This window comes from Tenrec ecaudatus, chromosome 6 (genome assembly GCF_050624435.1).
Source record: "Tenrec ecaudatus isolate mTenEca1 chromosome 6, mTenEca1.hap1, whole genome shotgun sequence".
Lineage (NCBI taxonomy): Eukaryota > Metazoa > Chordata > Mammalia > Afrosoricida > Tenrecidae > Tenrec > Tenrec ecaudatus.
The window spans coordinates 6,327,650-6,352,770 of NC_134535.1; the positions used below are offsets into that span (position 1 = coordinate 6,327,650).

Below are 25,121 nucleotides of genomic sequence, written 5' to 3' on the forward strand. Positions count from 1 at the left end.
CCTGTGAGAGGACTCAGCCCAACTGCTCACCCTGAGACGGAAGATGACCAATGTGTGGCTTCAGGGACGAGTGTGCTGCCACTCCAGACGGCTGCCACGTGCCCCTCGGGGACAAGGTGGGATCAGCACGCTCACACCTCTTATGCACTGCAAAGACGCACTCAGTCTGGTGTCCAGCAGTCACCTCTGGGCGCCCCCTCTCCTCAGGCCCCATGGCCCTGCTGAGCACATGGGGATGCTGGCAAGGAGGGACAAGGGAGACGGTCAGGGATGCATCACCTACAGCCCTAAGAACATGGGGCACTGAGGTGGGAATGGAGATCACTGCCAGCAGCCCTGCTGGCTTCAGCCCTGCAGCGGGCATGGGGTTCGAGGAGGGGCGGGAGGACAAGGCTGTCTGACATCTGTGGGGGACACGGTCCTCAGGAAGCCAGGGTGCACAGCGTCTGATGGCTCTGTACAATTTATTGGCGTGGTTCCCAGGCCACAGTTGGGGCGCAGCACCCCAGTGTGCAGTCTTCTGAGAAGGCAGTCAGTACCCAGGGGTCTCCCCAAAGAAGGGTGCTGCTGGGCTGCAGCTACAGGAACCGGATCCCGGCTCCAAACTGGACGCCGTCACATATCCTACAACAGAAACATGGTGTGAGGCATCTGCTCGGTCCCCACCCACTTCCAGAACCCCAAACCGGTGCTGACCCCGCCCCACTGTCTGCTTCCCAGGGAGAATGCCACCAAGACCCAGGAGAAGCCTCTGTGGGGACACCACCACGGCAAGGAGCCACTTTGGCAACTTCGGGAAAGACAGCAGGCCGCTCAGCGAGGGACGGGGCGAACCCTGGTCTATCTGCAACTCTCGGGAGTGGCCTGTCGGGCGCCACCTCGGGCAGGTCTGCAAGGTGCTGAGCCAGCGTGCGGTCTGCAGGAGTCCTGGAGACCGAGGCAGTCTGGATCTGGGCCTGACAGGCCACACCTAGGCCGTGGCTGGCAGCTCCGAGGACGAAGCAGACAGAGTGAGTCAGAGCCAAGACGCCACATAGGGGCCGTGGATGACCGACAGCGAGTGTCCCCACCTTGCTGGCGGCTGAAACCACCATGAAGACAGGCTGCTGGCAGTGTCACCTGTAAACATGGTCTTTCTACGTCTGGGGGTCACGGAGAGGAGAGCAGCCCCCCAGGGCACCACACACGGGGCAGCTCATTACGACCATCCAGGGTGCCAAGCAGGCGACTTATCCCAATGGGGGAAATCTTCCCATGAGGGTCTGCGTGTGCCAGGAGCAGCGGTCAAGGCCTCTCAGAAGGGCGCCCAGCTCAGGACATTGTGACATTGATGCACAAACGTCCCCAAGTGAGGTGAGCTGCCTAACTTCCTGGAGCACACCGGCCCCCAGTGGCCACTCCCGGTACTGCAGCACAGGCAAAGGGCAGCAGGCCTGAGCCCAGATGTACCCCTGGTCCAACGCAACAGCAGGGAGGGCACTCGGCTCACCACTGTTTCAGGGCTTCTAGAGGGAACTCAGGACCCTGGTGGCGCCGTGGGTAACGCACTTGGCTACCAACCAGCTGGTTCTTGAGAGGAGAGAGATGCGATGCAGCGGTCTGGGAAACCGTAGGGGAAGTTTGACTACCTGGTTAGATGGCCGAGTCGGGGCTATGACTGGTCAGCAGTGGGAGGGTGAACTGGGTACTGTGGTGCACCCACGGCCTCAATGACCAGCATGGGGAGAACCCACCAGAAAGTGATGGGTGAGTGAACACCCCCCAAGTTCTTTGAATGAAAATGCATTGAAGATTCACCCCACTGTCATTCCGACTGACTACTAGTGGGGCCAGCCTGTCAGCCCGGACTCGGGGGAGATCCAGGCTGAGAGAAGGCCAGGGCCCTGCACAAGTCCCGTCTGCGCCTGTCCTTGGAGTCACCGGGCTGCCCACTCCTTGTGCCCTGTGCTCATCTCATGTCAGAGCCACCTCGACACTCACACTCAGCAGGCAGTCCTGTCCCCGGGGAGACAGGGGGCCTCAGGCTCTCCCCCCATGGGCAGCACTGGGGGGACCGTGTGAGACACTTGACACAGGCCTTCAGGCCTCCATCTGCCCTGGGCTGGAAAGCACCACCTATGCGCAAGGCCACCTGCTGGGAAGCTGGGAGGCCAGGCTCCTGTTTGCAGGGGCGCCAAGGCCTGGCACAGTGTAGGCACCTCTGGGGGGTGGGGGGAGAATGGACCAAGAAGCAGGATGGGCTGTCCAGTGAGCAGCCTGCCACCAGGATGCTAGGCACTCCACTGTCACTGGAGTGCTGTGCTGCCAGTCTCACCCTGAAGAGTAGGCCACAGTGAGTGCGGCAAGGGACAGACAAAGCTGACTGTGCACACAGGCCTCCGCCCTGGGAGGGGTGCCCAACTCGCCCCAGGTCTGGGCCTGGGCTGCAGGGCTCAGGGGCAACTGTCGGCCCGCTGGTGCAGCTCTGGAGGCCCCCGGCCGTAGAGGGGACGAGCACAAGCCGTGTGTGTGTGCGCGTGCGCGTCCATGTGGCCTGTGCACATGTGTAAGCCCAGGACACTTCTCCTTCCACGCTGGCAGGAGAAAACACACTGAAGGTACACACACACCCGGACTTCCATTCTGTGGCTCCCTGAGGGCCACAGATAGAAAACACACCTGCCCAACAGAACCAAGTATTGGAAGTGGGTAGGAAGCACTGACCTGTCGCCCCCCTGGACGCCCATGGGGATGCAGTAATTCAGCTCCAGGCGGGCGATGTTGCCCAGGCGGAGGACGATGCCGGCGCCGTAGGACCAGCGGATACACTCGGCCAGCTTGCGGATGTGGGCCTTGGGGCCCTCTCCTGGGGAGAGAAGGGCGGAAGGTGGTGTCCCACAGGGCCAGGCTGGCCGCACCATCTACACAGGGCTGCACTGAGCATGAGTGCCCAGGACAGATGCAGACAGGCCCTGGGACCAGCTACACTTCCAAGTCCTTGGGCTCTGGCACATTCCATGGCTTCTGCCTGCCCCACCCCCATTCCCGCCCACCAGCTGGACCCCGCAGGACAGAACCCCACAGAGGCCCAGGCATGGCTTGCTGGGGTCTTCTCTGCAGTGGCAGGGGACCCAGGAGCCTGGCTCTACAGGGACGGCGTCCAGGAAGGCACTGCCCTCCAGCTCAAGACCGGGCATTACCGTAGTTGAGGTTGCAGAGGTTGCCCGCATTGAGGAAGAAGTGGGTCCTGAACAGCTCCCCGAAACCACCTTGGCCCGGCCGGAAGGGCAGCGGGGTGTAGAGGTGTAGGCCGCCAGCCCAGTAGGCCTCACCGCCCAGATAGTCACCTGGCACACAACAGGGACACAGAGTCAGATCAAGGATGGCGACAACGCGAAAGGATGGCACCCTGGTCCCAAGGGGCATGGCGTGGGCCCCAGCCTGCCTTGGACAAGCTCACGGACACACACAACCTTCCCCTGGAAGCTGGGCCGACTGACATTGCTAGCACCGCGCTCCTGGAAAAGCCCTTCTCTGTTGGCCTCCCGCTAGCATCCCACGCCACTAGGCTGAGGGCAAGAAAGAAGAGCTGCCGAGAGTCCTTCACAGTTGGCTGTGCAATAATCCTGGTAAAGCACCCCGCCCAACCCTCTAGAGACAGAGGCGGGGCACCCGCTACCCTTCAGCCTCGCTCTCTAAAGAAACGTTCAGTGTCTCCAGAGGACCTACAGCAGGAGGTCAACTTTGCTTTTTCCCTTCCCAGAATTTGCCCTTTCTTCATCAACTAAGGAGCTGGCCACATTCCTTCCAGGAATGAGAAGGCAAGGAAAGGAGAGCACCCGCCCTGGTTCTGGCACACAACCTATCTTCCCTAAAGGAGGGAAGATGCATGTCTGCAAAGCTGCCCCCTTGTGGCCTTTCTGTGCAGCAGCACCAGGCAGGGAGGGCTGGGCACTCAGGTTGCTGCCAGCTGCCCACCAACTGACTGCGGAGATGGACCAGCTAAGAATGGCGGAGACCCAGGCTGACTGCCCTCATTTTACTGTTTTTTGCAAATAACTGTCTTTTTTCCTTCTGGGAAAGTTTTCCTCTATAAGAGTTGTAACATTTTGATGGACATTCAATTCAGGGACCACGCAATTCAACGGTTTAAACCCATCAGCGCACTGTGCCATCAGCCTGTGCTTCAATGTGCCGGCAGCCCTGCGCCACATCCCACAGCCGTGCGAGCGGCCAGTGTCCTCCTGTCCACGTGCCCACCACGTCTCACACTTATTCTCACACCTTGGGACGCTGCGGGTGCAGTCTGTGTCCCTCTGCACCCGGGGCCGAGAACGCGGTGGCCTGCTTCCCTGCCTCCTCGCTAAAGTCTGCCTCTATCTCTGGTGGTGCCATGGAGGGAAGGGCTGGGAATTTACCTCCAGACCTTTGCGTCAAGGTCGCCTCCCAGCCCCTGCCTTGTGAGGTAGACATCAGTCCCGCCAGCTCCCAGGAGCCCACCTTCCCTACTTCCGGGCGGGAACAGAACTCAGCTCCCCCGACAACACAGAGCTTGGAAAGCATCAAAGCCCTGGGATCAAGTGCCCGTCTAGAACCATCTAGAAAGGTTTGCCTTGTAGATGGACACCACCAGAGGACACTCACTCATGTGGGTTTACAATCATGAGCAAAGGAAAACAGTCTGAATGTCCTAAATGTACAACCTGGTTTTAGCAATACACATCTACCAGAAAACCCAGACCCACTCTCTGCTGGAGTCGATGCCGACTCACGGCGACTCGCTAGGCCGGGGCGACCTGCCTGCCCCGTGCGTGTCTGGGGCTGTAAGTCTCCACGGAAGTAGAGTCCCATCTTCTCCTGCAGTGGCTGGTGGGGTCAAACTGCACGCCTCGCAGACCTAGCTGCCAGTGCCAGGGCTTACGACGTGGTTTTAAGTCTCTGACACACACGTCAGTGAGTTGACAGATATACTCATAAATGCACACTCGATTCATGTTTACAGGGAAAGATGGGGGAAAAAAACCCTGCAGGTGAGCAAAACAAGCAACCCCGAGTCTGGGAAGCCAGTGGCCGAGAGGCCAGGAGGAGCCGAGAGCAGAGGGCTGGGCCAGGACAGCGACCACTGGCTGCCGGCATCCTTTCTGAATCGTCTGCAGTTCCCTGGCTGTGGTGTGCTAACTAACTGCACAGTGAGGAACCGGGAGTTCATCCCAGGAGCGGCAGGCACGCTCCCAGCTATGGGGGAGAGAGGTGGGAGGGCTGAGGCTTAGGGGCTGACAGACCTTCACTCTGAGGCCCGATGCTGTGCATGCTGAAGCCACGGACGCTGGTCGGGCCGCCCAGGTAGAACCTAGACGGAAACAAAGGGTCAGGGGAGTCATGGCGGGTGGGGAGCTAGGGCTCCGAGTCAGCCACCCCGGTGCTCTGAGAGCTGCGTTCACAGGGGAAGGGGGGTCACGGGTATCTTATCCCGGTGCTTCACTCAGGTGGGCTGGGAGGTGGGAAATACGGCAAAGAAAGCAGCTCGGGGAAGGAGCAGGCAGGCGTGGGCACCGTGTGAATTCTCCAGATGGCCCCCAGCGCGCTGATGCAGCCAGAGCCAGAGCCAGACTGACGAGACAGATCCCAACAGGATAAAAAGGGGAGGCGGGACCAGGCAGGAAGCAGATCATATTAGTACTGCGGGTATTTCACATGTGGGTTCTGTTTTGTTTCCTATGTTCGACAATCGAGTTTTAATCAGAAAACACAGTAACATTCTTCTCAAGTTCCAGCTCCTCTTCTGCTCCTTCCTGGGCTGCAGCATCAGCTCTCCCTGGCTCTGGCTGAACAAGGATTATGGGGGATTATGCCAACTGGGCACGCCTGGGTAAGGGCAGGAGCGGAGCACAAGCTCTCAGTTGGGTTGACTCCTGATGGCACCTCCTTGGTGTCATGAGCTTTCTGTCTGAGACACAGAGAGACTGAGCTGAGTCAGATTCTCTGGTCCTCCGCCTGCTGTCGGAGCTGGATCTTGAGTCTGGTTCCTCCATCTCCTGTTGCATCGCCTGCTGTTCCCAGGAGCTGTCAGCAGACTATGGACGGTGGATTCTTCCCCCTCTGCAGCCGCCAGCCTGTGACCCCGCTGCCTCTGCTTCCTGTCCATCAGCTTCCACAAGTCGGAAGAAGCCTGACTGGGCTTCCCTGTCTGCACCTGTGTGAGCCATTACTCGAGAGAAACCCCTTTCTGCACAGAAACACACACGAGTGTTTATGGTTTTGCGGCTCTGGAGAACCCGACCTGGCCCAGAGGAAGAGCATCGATTCAGACTGACTGAGCTGCTGGCACCTGCCGGCTGCCCCTGACCTCAGAGGAGATAGCGGACAGGGTAGGTGCAGGCTCCTCAGAGCAAATGATTATTCCAAAGTCACTCCTCCCAGGGGGACTCATGGAAACCTCAGAAACGGCCAACGTCGGGGTCGGCTCAGAAGTGACACAGACAGAAGTCTGTGTCAATGAGGGCGAGTCTGCGGGGAAGAAAGGAAGGCCCCTGGTGAGGGGGACTGCCGTGGCTGCATCCCTGGGCTGGATAACAGTGGTGCTGGCGCAGGCCCACGCAGTGTCTCGCCCTGTTGTGCACAGGGAGGCTGTGCGTGGAACTGACTCAGCGGCACTAACCGTAATAGTGTGATAACCGGGTTACTGTGCCAACTAGGCCTCCATAGGAACCTGTGAGCGGGGTTCAACCAAGTCCAAAGTTTGATTGGAGGGCGACTGAGATAAATAAATACCTTCAGCACTGGCATCCTGTCTCTCTTCCTCCTTGGGGATCGGACCGGTATGCTGCGCTACCTGTGGGCCAAGCCAACCTGTGGCCCTGTTGCTAGAGCTTGAGGCTCCTTCGATCACCGTGCACCCTGCTTGAGCCTGAGGCAGGTGGGTCTTGTGCTTGAGTTCCAGATCCCATGGGCCTGCTTCCCTAAGCTCCTGTGCTACTGATGAGTGCTGCCCAACCCTGCTCCCTGCTGCCTGCAGGCATACTCTGCTGCTTCACCTGGGGGAAGCCTCCTGGTCTACCTTCTTGACCTTGGACTGGCAGCCCTCATGAGTTGAAGGACCCTGAGTATATTAATTTTCCCAAAAAAGAGCTGAACGGAGCCCTCAGTACATCTGTGTGGACTAATTAGCGTCATACTCCTTCTCGCTGTATAAACCTATCCTTTGATGTGTGCATATATGCCCTGGTTTCCTTTCTCTGGAGAACCCTGCCGGACACAAGCAGCCAGTGCAATGAGCAGGGGCTCGCACTCCCCCAACGGCCGGCAACCCGAACTCTGCAGCCACTCCTTGAGACTCCTAACACCACCACCACCTTTCCACCCCCGTCCCTTACTCACCGGTCGGCTATACTCGATGGCTTCTCACCCATGGGCACCAACATCCCACCCCAGAGCGAGGCCGAGATGACCTGTGGGGAGGAGAAACCATCAGCTGTCCCATCTGGTGTCCCTGTCGTGCCAGGGGCGCAGCACGTTCCGGCCCTGGGCTGGGGCCAGCCTCTCTGCAGGAGCGCAGGGTCCTTCCTGCAGGCCACGGGCCAGACCTGAGGGTCCTGTGACTACTTTCAAAATGCGCCAACTCCCGTCCTCAGAGACGCACCGAGCAAGTCGCCGGGCCTGGAGGTGAGCTGCTGAGGGGTCACAGCCCATGATGAACCTGCGGCACCCAGCATGCTCCAACCCGTGGTGGGTCCTGAGTCACTGAGAAGCAAGGCCCGACAGGCCAGCCCCTGGAGAGGGGCCCACCTACACTGGGGTGCCCAGTCTTTACCTCCACCGCCCTCCCCACTCTGCTCCTGGTCCAGCAGCCTCTCCCCCCGTTTGGCTCAAACTGCCCCTCCCCTGCTCCCCGACTCCAGGCCTCTGTCCCTGCACCCCGCTCCCCGACTCCAGGCACCCTCTACAATGGCCAGGGCTTGCTTTCAGCCCGTGCACAGGCTGCAGTAGGTGTTCTAGTCCTGCACCCCTTGGGTTTCGTGAGGCTCTCACCCACTTCCACTCACACCGACCCCAGAGCCGATGGTGGGGTTGGAGTGCCCAATGCCCAACCCACAGTGTCATCAGGGCCCCTCAGATGGCCATTGACTTTGCTCCATTCCCCCCAGTAACCAATTCTACGATGGACGGCTGGTTGACGGGTGGGTGGGTGGATGGCTCACACAGGGAGTGCGGAAGGGGGTTGTGGGGGGTCTCCCACTGGGCCAGGTAGAAGTCAGAGACCCAAGCCAACCTGCAGGGAGCCAACAGCTGCGCAGGGGAAGCAGCTAAGGTTTTCATAACAAGGCCCCAGAAATCATGGCTGGACCACCCTCCCATCCTCAAGTTGAAGGTCGAGGAGGACACTGGTGGCAGCCATGGGATAGAAGGCCGGCTCTCCACTCACCCATGTGCTGGCAAGACTTGGGGAATAAGCCCGGGGTCTCTCAGCCTGGGCTCCACTGACTAAATCAGAACCCTGCCACTCCCGCATTTCCAGAGTCAATTGAGATACCACGCTCCACCCATCCTGGGAGCCCTCCTGTGGAGACTCCGAGGAGAGAAGGGGACACGGAGGGCCCAGAAGGTGCGTGGTGGCACTTGTTCCTGGTTCCACGGGAGTTGACGATTGAAGGTGGTCTGCACAGGGGGTCAATGCCAGCCCCCTCCCGCTGCATACTCCCTTTGAAAGGGCTGAGGACAGAGCCTCGGGCCCCCGCCTTGCTGCTCAGAGATTCAGCAGGAAGACTGTCATGCAGGGAGGGGTAAAGACACAGGCTCGTCTGTCGGGGTCCCCACACTCACTGAATCCAGCGCCAGCTGCTTGTTCAGCTGAAGTTCAAAGTCCTCCTTCAGGAAACTCACATCACCTCCGGTGTAGCCCGCCAGTTCCTGCGGGAGCAAGTCCGGGGCCACGGTGAGAGCAAGCACAGCACCTGCAGCCACCAGTCATCTAACTGGGGGGCTGAACCCTAACCTAGGAGACAGAGTAGTCGTGTCTGCTAGAAGCTACGTTCTAATTGCTCTAGAAAGTACCACAGGGCTGGCATGGAGAGAGGTCAAAGCTCTCCCAAAGATGCTGACCGACTACAGCCAGTGATCCCCAGAGACAAGATTGGCTACTGGAGCGACCCAGGATAGAACCCACACTGGCCCCAGCCCAGTCTGGGGGGACATTTCACAGAAAGCGCTGTGATGGGGGCGGATGTCACCTGGGGGCCACCCTATACGGTGACAGTGGCTGGATGGTAAGCAGCTGCTGGAGTGAGACCATGAGGCTCAGCAGCCCCTCCTCACACCAAGATGGTTTCCACTCCTCTCCTGCTGGGCTGCTGTTCCAGCAGAGACCAGGGGCTCTGCCCACTACTGAGCTCCAGTGCCACACATGCTCAACCACAAAGCTCCCCAGGCCTGCTAAGTGGCCCCCCTGCCCACTCACTTCTGTGGGTGGGAAGACGGAGCTGCAGGGGTGGGAGCCCTTCACAATGGCAAGAATGGGCATCCCAGGAAAGCCCTGCCTCTAGGGCACCCATGCCCACAGACCCTTCTTCCCCCGCCAAAAGCCTGGCTGCCGCCTGCCCCGCACAGGTGGTAGGAATGCAAATGCTACCTGGTTAATTTTTAGCAGTGCCCCTCTCCGTGGCAGGATGGACGAGTTCCGGGAGTCAATGACCATCGTGTGCTGAAAGACACTGGTTTCAGGGCCCTGCCATTCCCCTAGCGAGCAGTTCACCCCCAGCCGGCCGGGAAGACCGATAAAACCCCTGGCCTGATTTTATCCCCGAGGGAATGAAGGTCCCCAGAGTGGGAGGAATTAACATTAATTAGGTGAGAGCAGACACCTCCACAGGGCCACCCCTCAGGGACCTGTCACCCCAACTTGGTGTCGTCAGCCAACTTTGAGGCTGGAGCTTTATTCCACCGTTAGCTCTCAAATTCATCTCTTCTAATTCCACAGATGATATTCAGGGGAAACCCACGCAAGACAGGTCACAAATGCACAACAGGACCCTGCCAGCCACTGCTTTCAACAGCGCAGTCACGGCCCACTTGAGCCTGTCCTTGAGCACAGCCCGGGCCCTTGGTCGGCCAGGGCGCGTCCCGTTGACAGCAGGGCTAGCGCACGCACCAAGCGGCGGCTGCGCAGAGGGCCCAGGACCTGACATCCCCCCTGCACCGGCCCCAAGCACGCTGCACCAGAACACAGAGCGCCTCTGTGCGCCTGCAGCAGCAGAGGGCTCACCGAGAGTGAGGATTTGAGCGAATGTCCACTTTCCTTCCGGACGGCGAAGGAGGCCGTTCTCGAGAGGCAGCCCAGCTCCCGCCACACGCCTTCCCACTTCACGGTGTGGCTCGTCTTCCAGATGGGGAACTGCGAGCACAAGGAGGGGCGGGGGCCACGGCCACTTAGGGAACCAGGTGCTCTCGAAGGAGCAGTGGGTTCAAGGGAGGGCAGGAAGGCAGGAGAGGCAGGCTGGGCTGTTCAACCCAGGAAGCATCGCCTGCTGAGACAGGCCTGTAGCAGAGGCCGACGGCCACCTAGCTGAGCGCTACGTGCAGCTCTGTGACCATCAGGTGTCCATTCCTGCTGTCAGCCTCCATGAGGGTCAAGACGGCTACACTGCTTTGACATGCCCACCAGTCCTCGCTCAAGGCACTGACACTTGGTCCCCTCCGGGCCAGGTGGAGATGGCTGTCGTCCAGTGGCCTTTCTGAGCCAGGCCCTGGGTGTCCTCCACCCCCAGCACCCTGAGGGGGAAGGAGCCAAGCAGTACTCACACTGTACTCGGCCGACAGGCCCCGGTCGGTCTCTCGGAGCGAGCTCCACGGGAACTGCCCGGTCACCTTGTACACATTCACGGAGAAGCTAGGAGGCAACGAGGTGAGCTGGAAAGGCTGGCCCGGGGGCCAGGCCGAACCCACCCTCCACACAGCGGCTCATCCCTGAGGAGCCGGGCCAGGCCCCTGAGCTCAACGCACTGGGGGGCTTCCTACTTTCGGTCGAAGTTTCCGGGTTGTGGCTTGAAGAAGGACAGGCCGTAGGACGTTTCTTTGGTTCCGTAGGAAAACTGAAAAGTCATCTTTTCAGCACGGCCGAGGAGATTGGGGAGCTTGAGGCCGAGGACCTGGGAGGCACAGGTAGGCAGCAGTGGGCAGCGGGAAGGGCCAGCGGCAGCAGGCACAGGAGTCGGCCGGACTATGCCTCCCTCTGCCAACCGTAAGGTCCCCTCAAGTTCCCACAGCCCCACCAAGGGCTTAGGGAAGCTCAGACAATTTCCCTCTGAGACGCCCCTCTGCCCTGCCAGCCAGCACAACCGAACGAGGCTGCGAGTGGCGAGAAACCAGCCAAGAGATGATAGCTGGCCGGCTGGCCCGTCTCCTAAGGGCCCACGTTCCTGCTTCCCGTTGACACTGCCTCCAGGTAACCCCAGTTTGCGGCTGCCGACCCCCAGGGTAGAGCGTAGCTATCCTCCAGGGTATCCACCGCGCCCTCACACAGGGACATCACAAATAACATACAGCCACGTGCCAGTCCAGGGGCCTGCGGCCGCCCCGAGGAAAGGCCCAACACCGTACCATGCTGCCTTCGTTGTTCCCGACCATGGTGTTGTAACTGCCCGTCAGTCTCCTCAACTCAGTCACTTCAAATGTCACATCTAAGCCATTGGGCAGGGCATCGTCACCTGCATGGACAGAGCACAGGAGTAGAGACGAGATTTGGGTGACAGCCCCTTCCTTGAGCTGCCCCAGGTAGCCGCACAGAGGCTGCTGTACCACAGGGCGTTGTCTGCCGTCAGCGCTCTGACACAGACACCAGTGGGTGTATGTCCCCAAGTGGACGCAGCCTGGCCCTCTCTTTGGGGACCCTGTCCTTAGAGGTCTGCTGTGGGCCAGTGACATGGCAGGCAGCACGTCCATGGCCCCCCACAGCCCAACAGAAACACCCAGCCACTCCCCAGAGAGCCGTTCTGTTGCCCAGGAAGCTGGAGCAGGGACCTCAAGGGGCCTACGGACCTTACACACCTTGACACGTGTCGATCAGCACATCCACCTGTCTGAAAATCCCCAGGCGAAGCAGTTTCTCACGTGCTTCGTGAGACTTCCGCATGACCTGCGAGAGGGGACGGGGCAGAGTCGTTCTGGTGAGATGCTGCTCACAGACACGGGAAGGTAAGCAGGCCACTGGCACAGACAGAGCCTCTGAGGCACTCCTGCGGCACCAGGAGAGGCCGGGAGCGCCTGCAGTGCTGTGATTTCTGTGCGTGCTGGGAGACCCCACCTCTCAGCCTGTGCTCAATGGGAAGAGCCTGCCCAGGAATGTCTGATGCCCACAATGAAGGGGGCAGAGACATCCTTCCCCGCCACATAATTCAAGTACAGACACGTCTACCTGAAGGAAACTCTGGCTACAGTCAGAGAAAGCCCAATCAAACCAAAGCCGGTGCGCCGTGACCTCGCCCGGGCCCAGGGCTTCACGCCGCTGCCTCGCCAAGCCTCCCTCTGCAGCCGGTACCATGCCAAACCAGCAGGGAGTCAGAGTGTGGTTTATAATAGACTTCAATCTCCTAGGACAAAAACACCGCCACCCTTTAACGGGGAGCGGGGACAGCACCACACACTTGGTGAAGGTCAGGTGGAGTGAGAACCGAGAGTAGCGGGAAGACAGCCGGTGACCTTTGACCCGGCATGCTCACTGGGCTTCCGAGGGCAGGTGTCCACAGAACAGGAGATGGAGGTGATCGAGGCAAGAGAGTGGGTGCTACATTCAGCAGAGGGGCAGTGGGGAGAGCCAAGCAGCAGGGAGGGGACAGACAGATCACACACACACACACTGTGCTCCCCATGTGCAGGGTCGGGGAGGCCCTGATGGAGCGCGCCAGGCCAACAGATGGGCCAGGGGCAGGAGACAAGGCTGAAGGTTCAACTCCCTGGGGGGAAGATAAGGCTCTGGACGGTGAGCCAGGTGTAGGGAAGACAGGGAGACTAGACCTGCGGGCTCCTCAGAGGGGCTGGAAAAGCAGTCACGCAGGGTTGATACTTACATCGATGAGGTTCTTAGCCTTAAAAACATCTCCAATTTCATATATGATAATGTCATCTTTTGTCCTTCCAAGTCCGTCGAAGTGGACGTGCTGAACCACCACCTATAGACAGAGGGGCGGGCATTGACCACGAGCCCAGACGCAGGCAGAGGCGGGGAGCAAGGGGGCAGGCCTGGGAAAGACGCCTCAATTCCTCTTCTTCCTCTCACGCCTCAGGGCCCACTCTTTACCCTGGACGTGTTTCCCATCACTACTGTACACCTACCCCCGGCCACTGTGATGGGCCTTGCTCGTGCCACACTGCCTGTGAATGACGTCCTCATGCCCCACCTCACCCACCGTGCTTCCAGGGACTCTGCACACACTGCACCAGCAAGCTGCTTCTACAGGGGCCTGGCCCTCACTGCAGGGAATGCCCCTTCACACAAGTGGCCTAACCAGGGGGGGACCCACCCACCACTCCCTCCCTCCCTCCATGTGGTGACTGATACCCCAGGAGACAGGGCCTGCGCTGGACATTGCAGAACCTGCCCACCCAGGGCTTACGCTGCACTGGAACTATCAGATGGTGTGTAGCCTCACACACAGGGAGGACAGAGGGGACCTGCCCCTAAAGGGTTACTTTACGGGAGCCTCCTCTTTCTCCTGTAGGGAAGGCTGGGAGGGTCAAATCGCTGACCTCTCCGTTGGCGTCTAAGCACGTACCACTGAGCTATCAGGCCCCTCGGGTTGTACAAGGCAGCATCAGACTCAGGTGGTGGTGGTGGGAAGGAGCAGGGCTGGTTCCCCATGAGTGGAGTTGGTCAATATAAATCACAGGGGAGCAGGCATGCATATGGACAGGAGCGTGCTTAAAGAAGGCATCGGTGTGCCTACCTTTCTTCAGGTGCAACAGGCCAGCTCAGGGGGAGGGCATTGTGTGCCACACCCCACCCCCCGCCGCCACCAGTCTGGGAGGTGTGCACATTTGCTCATGTTGTCCAGTGGTAACACACACACAGAAGCAAGCTCGCCTAAGCACACCCCCCACCAATGATAAGGCTCCTTCTCTGGAGCCACGAAGGACTTTGGCTACTCCCCGCCCCATCCCGTCTCCATTTAGAGTGCAGAGGCAGGTCCACCTGCAGAGCACCGAGGCAGAGCCTCCAGGAACCAAGAAGATACTCACATCTTTGTTCTCGAGGATCTCCTGCTTCGATTCAGGTTCAACTTCCACAAATTCCGCCTCTTCTCCTAAGGCTCCAAAATCAGGCCCACCCACGGGGAGAGGCTCCAGGCTCTGGGGACAGGAGACGGGATGGAAGCACAGCTCAGCAAAGCCACTCCACAAAGAGCCGCCGTGCCAGGAAATTCGGTGCTTGCATTCCTCACTGCCTGTCCAGGCAATAGTAGTGGCCTCCCATGCCGCCACTGCAGCCCTGCCAGTCCACGAGGACTCTCAGCCCAGCCCAGGGACAGGCGCCGTGTCACACAGCCTCTCGACCCGGCACGCCTCACTGGCAGATGCTCACGGTTGGCAGCTGCCATACAATCTCGGCTGTGCAACGGCAGATAGTGGCTGGTCGGTAGGTGGGTAGGTCGCAGGAGGCGGCCTGTGGTGGCATGTGGTCAGTGGGTAGGGGCAGGCCAGCAGTTGGACGCAGGGCAGCTGTTAAGCTGCTGCTGCTAACGTATGAGATGGGTGGCAAAGCTATCAGTATTCACTGACTGAATCACGGCATCATTAACTCAGACACCATTAATTAGCTGTGAAAGGCCATGTGCTAATCTATTCTGCACACCTGTCTCAAGGCCTGTTTAAAGGAAAGAAATCATTTAAAAATAAAGCCATTTATCAGGGGTGAGGAAAACCAAGGCACAAACCCTGCTGTACCGTTGCTATGGAAGTGCCCTGGGTCCGGGCCCAGCAATGGGAAAGTCTCCCTCCTTTCCCAAGGGTGTGTTTGCACACTCCTAAGGGCTGAGCCGCTCGGAGGAAAGGGCCTGGGAGCAGAAGCATCTCCTCCGAGACTAGGACTTCCAAGGAGACAGAATCATAACCGTGCAAATATTATATTAATATTAAAAAATGAAAGAAAAAAGAGAGAGCTGAAGAGATGATTCTAATACAGATGATTCTAATACCAACTCTCCCATGCAGCTGGCTCCTATAAAGACCTACCGTATATACTCGAATATAAGCCGACCAGAGTATAAGCCGAGGAACCTAATTATTACCTGGGAAACCAGAAAAACTGATTGACTTGAGTATAAGCCAGGGTGGAAGCAGAAGCTATTGGTGAGTTTCAATAATCAAAACAAATGAAAATAATAAAATTACTAAAAATTGAGACATCAGTGGGGTAATGTATTTAAATATTTATTTTAAATAAAAAACATAAATAAAAGGACAAGTCATTTAACATTAGTAAAACAGCACACAGTAAATGGAATACGTTCAACAAAAACAATAAGGTATCATTTGATACTTTAAGAGTACTATTCCCTGAGCTCAATCAGCAACCAAGCTAAAATGTAAAGAGTTAAAATCTTTCAAAACTGGATTCCTCATCATCATCCATATCCCACTGCAGAGCTTCAGCTGGTGTGAGGTCATCACAGACGCTGTCCTCACTGAGATCGCCGTTATCACCATCACTGCTGTCATTTTCATACAAAGCACAGTCTTCACTGCCATCCGTAGCATTACTAATACTACATTTCTGGAAGGCACGCCGCACCATGTCTTCCCATGCATCTTGAACCCACTTTGCTATTAACTCTATGTCAGGCTTCATGAGATTTCCTCCTTTTGTTAGTTGGGCTTAACCAGATGACATCCATTCATGCCACATCCTTCACACATGGTCTTTAAAAGGCTTATTCAAAGATACATCCAGAGGCTGCAGTACAGATGTAAGCCCACCTGGAATAACGGTTAAAGTAAGTTTACTAGATTTTGCCAAATTTTTTATGTTATCTGATAGGTGGAAACATGTAACGGTGGCTTTTTCTTTAAGGCTGCTCCTGGTCGTCGGTTCCAAATTTCTTCCAGCAATTTTTTTGTTCTGTCTGCATCCATCCAGCCTTTAACATGTGCATGCACAGTAATTCTTGGTGGGAAATTTATCTTTTTAGGCAAGGTCTTTCTTTTAAAAATAATGACAGGACGCAGCTTAGTTCCATTAGCCAAACATGATAGAACAACTGTAAAGTGTGTTTTTTTCCATTTCCTGTGGTTTTGAGAAAAATGTTTTTTTTCTCCTAAACTTGCCACAGTTCTGTTGCTTGGAAGATCAAAAGTCATGGCAGTTTCATCCATATTCCCAATATCTGCCCGGTCATAATTATAAATCCTTCTGTTTTATAATAAACGACTGGAATGACATAGTAATTTTTCCTTCAAGGTCTTGTGGCAATTTCTGGGAAATCTTTGTTCTTTGTCTCAAACATAGGCCAAATCTATTCACGAAGCGGGCACATCATCCTGCGGATGCAGCAAATTTTTCAATGCCTGGTGCTTTATATTTGTCATCCTTAGCCATTTGTAGAGCACGTATGTGGATTCCCATGCATGTTACGCAGTAAACATTTTGACGACACTCCATAACCCATTTGTGCAATTCACTCTCTAGAGCCCCATAAAAAAGACGTTAAACCACGAGCTTTTTTAGCTTTTGGAATCTGTTCCAAGTCAGCCTTCATTTTCTGCCACTCCCTCATTTGCTTTTCGTCAACACACAATTCCCCACTTGCAATACTGTTATTGCTCTCTTCTGCTCTTGACACAACCTTCATTTTGAAACCAGCCTCATATGACCGGCGTTTCTGTTTTGGTTCAAGAATATCCATTTCTAATAGGATAAAAAATAAGACTTTGAAAAAGGACTTTCATGGTAATGCCATCCCCCCCACCAACGATGTTAGCCGGGAGGAGTGGGGGGGAGTCCATGTGGGCGGGGGATGCAGGATGTGAATTAACACAGAGACCAGAGGGGAAAGAGGAAGCGCAGCCACAGACACATCCTTACCAGTTCAGCTGCCAGCGTAAGTGAATCACTACGGGTGCCTCTGCGAATTGGAGCCATCCACATCATAGGACAGCTCTGATTGGTTAGATGTGAGTAAACATTCAAAGCCCTGCAGTGTCAGCGGGACTTTGAATGAACAGCGGAGGAACGGCAATCACCCACGAGATAACAGGCGCTCATCCCATTACCTGGGGGAGGGGGTGCCAGCGAGATGTTACACCTCACTGGGGTACCACTGACTGTGTATAAGCCGAAACCCAGTTTTTCAGCACATTTTTTGTGCTAGAAAACTCGGCTTATACACAAGTATATACATATACGGTAGATTGCGCACAGGCCGACGAACTGCAAACTAACTAACGTGAGTGCAGACTGAGTTACCTCGTGACCATGAAAACAAGGCCATGCTGACCAAGTATCTTAATGAGATGGGCACAGACCTTGGACACCAGAAGCAGGGAGGAACACACGCAGCCTAGCTCAAGCAAAAGCAAGAAAAACCCAAGCCTCGAGCTGTCACGCTGAAGGCTTCTATGGGCAAAACGATGAACACAGCAGGATGCGTCAAACTATGCTGGAAGGGACAGAGTTACTGTAACAACAAGAACTGGCTGAGGCTCAACCGTGTCAAGAGATGGTGTACGGCCACAAACCAATGATACTGAAGAAAGACCCGCAAGCTGCACTGAGGCACTGGCAAACAACCAGACTCCAGCCGCTGGTATAGATAGACCAACTGAGATGCTTCAACACACAGCTGCAATGCTGGGGCCGCTTAATTCTCTCTAAGCCAAGAAATCTGGGTATTTTTGATAGGTAGGTTTGGTGTGCCAACATGGCCAATGAACATGGTGAGATTAGTTGAAGGGCGGAGGATAAATGGCTCCACAAGCCCCACCTCTTTCGCTCTTGCTCTTTGGTCATCGGACCAGTGTGCAGCGGCCTTGCTTGTTCTGTGCCTCCACTTGCAAGCTACACTCCCTGTGGGACACCTAACCCGTGGACTGTGTCGCTGTAACTTGAGGTTCCTTCAAGACCTGCTTCGCCATACTACTGGAATGTACATCTCATGAGCTGGGGACTGTCGGATCCTGTCATCTGGCTGACTGTTGGTGACCTGCTTGCTGTTTGCTGCCTGTGGCCGGAGAGCCTGAACTGCTCCATGGAGGACTACCCCGCAGCCCGCAAGAATTGAAGGACTGCTGGTGTAATACCATTTCCCCAAAATAAGACAGTGTCTTATGTTAGTTTTTGCTCCCAAAGATGCGCTAGGTCTTATTTTCAGGGGATATCTTATTTTTCCATGAAGAATACAGTACACATTTATTATTGTTCTATTTAAAGAGACCTCGCATTTCTTGTCTGGTCAGGCTGCACTTGGCCAACAGTGAGCTGTGCGGAGGCGCCAGCCACTACGGTCCAGAGTCCAGTAGTTTCGGGGGGTGGGGTGGACTTATTTTCAGGGAGGTCTTATTTTGGAGGGGATGCCTTATATTTCAGCAAGAGGCAAAACTGTAAGTAGGTCTTATTTTCCGGGGATGTCTTACTTTCGGAGAAACACGGTAGCTGTTTCACGGGAGTGAGTTCCACTGAGTCATTTGTACTGCTTTATAGATTAGTTAACTGTTGATTTCTTATGTTATCTATATAAATATATACAAAATTATTAGTGTCTCGGTTTTTTTTCTCTAGAGAACCCTGCCTAATGTAGTATTCTGTGCCCATTCAGAAGAATGGCCCAACAGGATGTAGAAATCATTGACCAATGCCACAAATAACACACATGTGAAAACTTTATAGAAAATAATTAGAAACACAGACATGACCAGGCACTATCACACTGACAGGGCACTATCAAGCTAGAGCCAGAGAGGTCTGCAAGGGCTGTCACGGTTGACACTGGATTCTGGCTGGAAGCAGAGAATACCAGGATAATGCTGTGTTCTAACTGTGTGGGTCATAACAAACCAGGGATAACATTGGGAAAAAGTCCAGGGCACTTCACTGTGCTCATGGATACGTGTACATAGACTCCATTCCAATAAAGTTGTTTAAAACCAGGAAAGGTGTGCATTGGGGTTGTATTCTCGGACCACACTTAAACTTCAGTCTGCATTTTGAGCACATCATCTGAGACACTTCATGATACAAAGACTGCAGCGTCAGGAGCAGACAGCGGCATGCGTGTGACACAAGCTTGCTTGCTGAAAGCCAAAAGTACTCGAAGCACTTACTGATGAAGACCAAAGATGACGGACGGACTTCATTAGAATCGCCCAGGATTTCGTTTTCCTTGACCCACGATCAGTGCCATGGCAGCAGCAGCCAGGAAGCCCAAGAGAGCGCCTTGGGCAAATCTACTGCGAGCCACCTCTTCAAAGTGCTCAGAAGCAAAGATGCCACTTTGGGGATTAAGGTGACTTTGACCCAAGTCATGAACAGCATTTTTAAAGTGACAGGGGCATGAATTAAATGTAAAATTTTTTAAAAATGCAAAACAGATATTAATGGTCAATATCTTGTCACTGAACTATTTTTCCTTCCTTCCTATATTTGGAATGGACTTATGTGTCACTCAGTTTTACTTTTCTCCTTTTTTTTAGCCTCTCAGACCAGCGTCAGGTGCGGCGAGTGAGGAATCTGGAGGCGTGTTGCCTTCTCAAAGTGTGCACAGGGAACAAGCGCCAGCACCAGGTCTGTCCCTGTTGACAGTCGGATGACACTGAGTCCACTTGCCAGGAGGAGCCTGTGCTTCACGTGTGCACGAGTCCTAGGTCCTCCTGCCACCGAGGTGATGTGGACTCAGGGGCCATTCGAGGTGACACAGACTCAGGGGCCCTTCGAGGTGACGCGGACTCAGGGGCCCTTCGAGGTGACACGGACTCAGGGGCCCTTCGAGGTAACGCGGACTCAGGGCCCTTCGAGGTGATGTTGACTCAGGGCCCTTCGAGGTGATGCGGACTCAGGGGCCCTTCGCAGAGCTTTTCAGGCGGTCATCTTCGGGGCGGGCAGTCTGATCTTTCTCCCACAGAGCGGCAAGTGGTTTAACAGCTGACCTAGGGTTTGGCGTCCACCGCATCCCCCACATCACCACCAGCACTCCATAAGAACTTACTTGACGGCAAATCCAAAATGTTCCTTACTATGAAAATGATCGAGAAACAGTGGCTGGTGGGGCCCGAAGGTCAAATTAAGGACCACTGGGGGAGACAACATATTCATCAAAGGACAGCACTTTTAGGACCAAATCAAAACTCTGCCATCGAATCAATGCCAACTCACAGTGACCCCAGAGGACAGGGTGGAACTGGCCCTGAGGGTTTCTGAGACTGTTTAACTCTTTCCAGGAGTAGAAAGGCTCCTCTTTCTCTGAGGAGGGCTGGTGTTTTCGAACTGCTGACCTTGGGTGGTTAGCAGCCACTAGGGCTCCGGATAGGAGCTAAAGCATTCCTTTAAGACTAGGACTTTACTTTGCCCAAAATGCTACAATGGATCCAAGCCAAATGAGATGCTTGCATCGGAGAAGCAAAGTAGGAAATGAGAAACTGAGTAGGAGAAAGAGCAGACAGAATGAAAAAACATGGCCAAAAACAAATGGCAGCAGAGGAAACGTGCGAGAGAGCGGACCAAACCAAACACCAAACCCACTGCCACCAAGTCCATTCCACCTTACGGAGACCCCATGGGGCAAGGTCCAACTGCCCCTGAGTTTTTCCCAGACTGGAACTCTTACAAGGAGCAGACAGCCTCATCCTGCTCCCTAGGAGCAGCTGGAGGTTTCTAACTGCTGACCTTGCAGCCCAAAGCACAACCACTCCTAGCCCATCTAAAAGAAGGGGACAAGAGGAAAAGGCTGAAGTGGGCAACGGCTTGAAGGGCGTTCAAAAGGAGGATCCGCTTACTCTGCTGGGGAGGGGTCAGCACAACACAGCGATGCCCAGAAGGGGCAGGGGGCAGTCAGCCGGCTTGCCTGATTCGAATAATGAGAGCGTTAGTCCAATTGCTGGCAACAGTTTGAGGGGTGTACTAGAAATTCTGGAGGAGGTATTTGGCAACCGAACAGGGATGGTCACACTGCGGAGGGCCAGAGAAACATGGCAGCGCTGAGCATCAGGAGGACAGAGGCAGACACTCTCTGAAGCTCATGCAAGGTGACTTTCATTCCTCCACCCTCAGTCACCGCAACTTCTGGTTGGCAGTTAGTAAGGGGGGGGGGCATCAAAGTCCTTGCTGGGTGCTGTTGGGGGGGGGGGGTTTCTCCACTCTCGTAGTGGAACAGAACTGCCCAGGTAGGATCGCTAGGGGTCGAGAGGGACTGGACTTGATGGCAGTGAGTTTGTTTCTCATTTTTATCAGGCGCAGATCGCCAGGCCTTTCTCCTGCGGATTGGGGGTTGAAGGATTGGAAAGGCTGAAAGGGAGTCCTTAATTAAGCACTTTCTATGCACCGGGTCTGTTCGTTCTCCCCACGCCCGGCGAGGGCAGTCCCATGGCGACGCCCCCTTTCGAAGGACGTGATCGGTCCCAGACCGGTAGTCCAAGTGATGTCCAAGTGACCACAGCCTCGGCCGGGCTGGAGAAGGTGACCAGTGGGGAGCGAAGACAAGTCCTTGGGTACAAGAACTTTGCACACGCTGCCCCAAGACTTGGGGCTCGCGCAACCTAACTCGAGGCCACCGACGCGCTGAGTGACCTTGGCTGAGCCAGTCTCGTCCAGCCTCGGAGCATCCGTTTCCGGCTGCTCAGGTCAGCCACCCGCGGCCCCGAAGCGATCTTTTTGGCGCGGCCGCGTCTTCCGCGGGCCCCGCCACTCCTCACCAGGGACGCCCGCGCACAGCCCCGGGAGCGTCTGCCCGTAGGCCCGCCCCCCTCGAGCCACACAGCCCAGGGTCATTGGGCCTCTTACCCGGGCGTGAACCGTCCCCATGCTTCCCTCCGGCCGCCGACCCTCAGACCACTAGGCGAGCGAGGGCAGTGGGCGGGCCCGCGGAGGCCGCTCCCACAAGCCTCAGGCCGCGGCGCACCGGAATCTACGATGAGGCCCCGCCTCCGCCCCGCCCCCGCGTCCAAGGCGCCGCCGCTCATTGGTCCCGACGAGCCTGTGACAGACGTATTGATACGAGCGCCGGAAGTCCTGCTGTTGAGAGATGCGCGTGCGCAGAGCGTCCAACGACGCCTGTGGCGCTATTGGCAGCTGGATTTCGAATCCGCGTTGCGGTCCGGCAGGGAGCCCGGAGCCTGGAGGCGCGGCTGGCAGGACACCGGGGTCGGACTGCGGGTCGGCAAGTCGTCACCTGGAGCAGCGCAGGACACTTAGGGGCTGTGAAGGTGGTTGGGTGCTTGGTGTCTATTTTGGTAGAGGGGGTGAAAGAGCCTGCTGTTCATTCCAAATGCTAGAAAGATCACAGAATTTAAGATTCGTTCTTATTTGGGGATTGTCCCTCGCGTTCCAACTCCTAGCAACCCGTTGCACAAACGAGGGACACACTGCGCGTCCTCACACTTGTTCTTACATCCGAGTCCATTGTCGCAGCCCCTGGGTCGGTCCATCTTGTCAAGGACCTTGCCCCTTTTCGCTGCCCCTCCACTTGACCGAGCATGATGAGTTTCCCCGGGGACTGGTCTCTTCGGGCAACACGTCCAAAGTACATAGGCGGGGGGTGGGGGGGGGGGTGGGGGGAGTCTAGCCAACCTTGCCTCCAAAGAGCATTCTGGCTGTACTTCTTCCAAGACAGATGGGTTTGTTTCTAGCACTTTTCAGTATTCTCCACCAGCACCATAGTTCAAATGCACCCGTTTTCCTTCCGTCTTGCCGATCCAGTACCCCGCTTTCACATGCCTACGAGGCAACTGAAAACACCATGGCTTGGGTCAGAGGCAGCTTAGCCCTCGAAGTCACAGCCTTGCTGTTCAACACGTTAAAGCGGTCTTGTGCAGCAGACGGACCCAATGGGATGTGTCCTTTGATCTCGTAACCGCTGCTTCCATGGGCATTTGGTTTGTTAAAAATCCAAAATGTAACAGCACGCTCCTTTGCAGTACAAATTCTCTTTAAACTTAATAATAAAGGCATTCTAATCAGGAAGGAGGCAAGGAGGGTCTCTTGCATAAGCAGTGGAGCCTGGGAGCTCACAGCCCCTGAAGGAATGAAGATATAAACCGATGGTCTGATAATCCCCTGGGGAAATGTAAACTGCTCTCCTGTGAACCCTGCTTCCTGTGCCATCTTGTTCTGGGCCCCCCTGATCAGTCTCTGAAACCCCAGGGGGAAGTTTCACCCTGTCCTATAGGGTCCCTGTGAATCATAATAGACCCCATAGCGGTGAATTTGGTTTGGATCATTTTCAAAACCTGCTAATCATTCCCACCCCACCTCCTTCCTGTCATGTAGCTAAGGCCCCTAACTCATGATTTTTCACTGTGTCTTGGAAGTAGCAAACCTCACTGTTTCCTTCTGTCTTACACTTGCATAAATAAACGTAAGAGTTTCTAGAATTATCTCCTTGCCATGATGTGCCTGGAACTACCATATACTTAATATTTTAATGCCCTCCTTGCTTCATCATGACATGTATTAATGGTCGATGTGACTCTGCTGTTGTGAATGAATATGCTTAGAAGATTTGCTCCATCTCCAGCCCCCGTTGTCTGTGTCAGTAGCACCCAGTCACTTTGGAGTTCAACCTACGTAAAGTCAACAATTCATAGATTGCAGTTCATAGCTGGCCTATATTCATGTGATTTCCTTTTCTCGGCAGTGTTTGGAATTCTATACCACTGGCCAAACCAATGACACTAGCAATGCATAATGGTTACAGGTTGTGGGGAAACAGAAAAGTTATTCCCCAGGCTGCCCCCCCCAACTGCCGCCCCCATAATATATGCCAAACCTAAAGTGCTGCTTGCTAACACATGGTCAATGACTATACACTTGGAGGTCAACTGCTTAAATGGTATCTGCCTGAAGGTGTTAGATTCCTCAGGTGGGAAATACCTTGATTCCTGGCTTCTGACAAGAAAGAAATTCATGCTGAAGCCTGGTTTGTGATCCAAGTGAGTTTTTATAAAAGAAGAAAATTCAGGTTTTACAGTTAACCAAACACAGGACTGCACCCTTACACACATGGCGACCTTTGGCCAGAGAGAGAGAGAGAGACTGCCACATGGCTGAATAGAAGGCAGAAGAGAAGCTAGGAAATACGAAAGCAGTGGTCTTCAACCTCTAGCTTTTAGGACCTTCTGCTGGGAGATGTGGTCGATGGTACTTTTGACCCCATTGGTTGACTTAAGTCCACCTGGCCAAGATTGGACCTATCCTAGGTGTACCATCCCCCCTGGCTCGGGGCCTGAATTGGCGCATGCCTGTTGGACACCCTGGTCCTTGTTCTGCTACCTAACAAAGATTATCAGCCATCTAGAAATATGAGAACCTATAGTCTGTCCCACCTTAAGTAGGGCCCACTCCCTTCTGATAAGGGTAATGGATTGTTCCTCTGAAGGAGAGCCCAAAGACACCTCAAGTCAAGCCAACTCAGGGACGACCAAGGTTAGGCTCCCATCTTGACGCCTAGAGTCCACCTACCTTGTTACGAGTATGTTATGCATACGACTGTTATATAACCCCTTCCTGTTAGGTATGTGGTTACCTGTCATTAGGGGCACTTGCATGCCCCCTGAATGTATATAAGCCTTCGTTAGAAATATGTTCTCTCTCTCTCTGTGCGGACGTGGCTCCTGAGGTCCTGGCGGTCCGAGAGGTGAGCATTTGCATGCTTTATCTTGTCTGATGTCTCTTTAATTTTACCCCTCAATTAACAACTACCTCTTGGGCCCAATCGATTGTGGGGGCTGGTAAGGCAGTTAGAAAACACTAGCCAGCTCTTTGGGGAAGGATGAGGCTTTCCCCGTGAAGATTTGCTGGCTCAGAGGCTCCCAGGATCAGTCCTGCCCTGCCCTGTAGGGTCACTATGAGTCAGCACTGACTCGATGGCAGTGGAAGTTACGCCCAGGGGGATGATCGATAATGTTCTCTAACATACAATGGCAATGCTGTCTCTAAGGTGAGCCTGAGACGA

At 55.2% G+C, this 25,121-nt stretch overlaps 1 protein-coding gene across 1 annotated transcript; it reads right to left on the reverse strand.

Moving 5' to 3' along the window:
- Positions 1–447: 447 nt before the first annotated feature.
- SAMM50 (SAMM50 sorting and assembly machinery component) lies at positions 448–22,064 on the reverse strand. Its single transcript, XM_075553515.1, has 15 exons — positions 21,953–22,064; positions 14,206–14,316; positions 13,038–13,139; positions 12,019–12,106; positions 11,572–11,678; positions 10,990–11,120; positions 10,774–10,861; positions 10,238–10,366; positions 9,605–9,676; positions 8,800–8,886; positions 7,357–7,427; positions 5,262–5,329; positions 3,180–3,326; positions 2,704–2,845; positions 448–624 (listed from the first exon to the last, which is right to left on the reverse strand). The coding sequence occupies exons 1-15, from the start codon at positions 21,971–21,973 to the stop codon at positions 579–581; spliced, it is 1,410 nt and encodes a 469-aa protein (XP_075409630.1). The 5' UTR covers positions 21,974–22,064; the 3' UTR covers positions 448–578.
- Between the last annotated feature and the right edge of the window lie 3,057 nt (positions 22,065–25,121).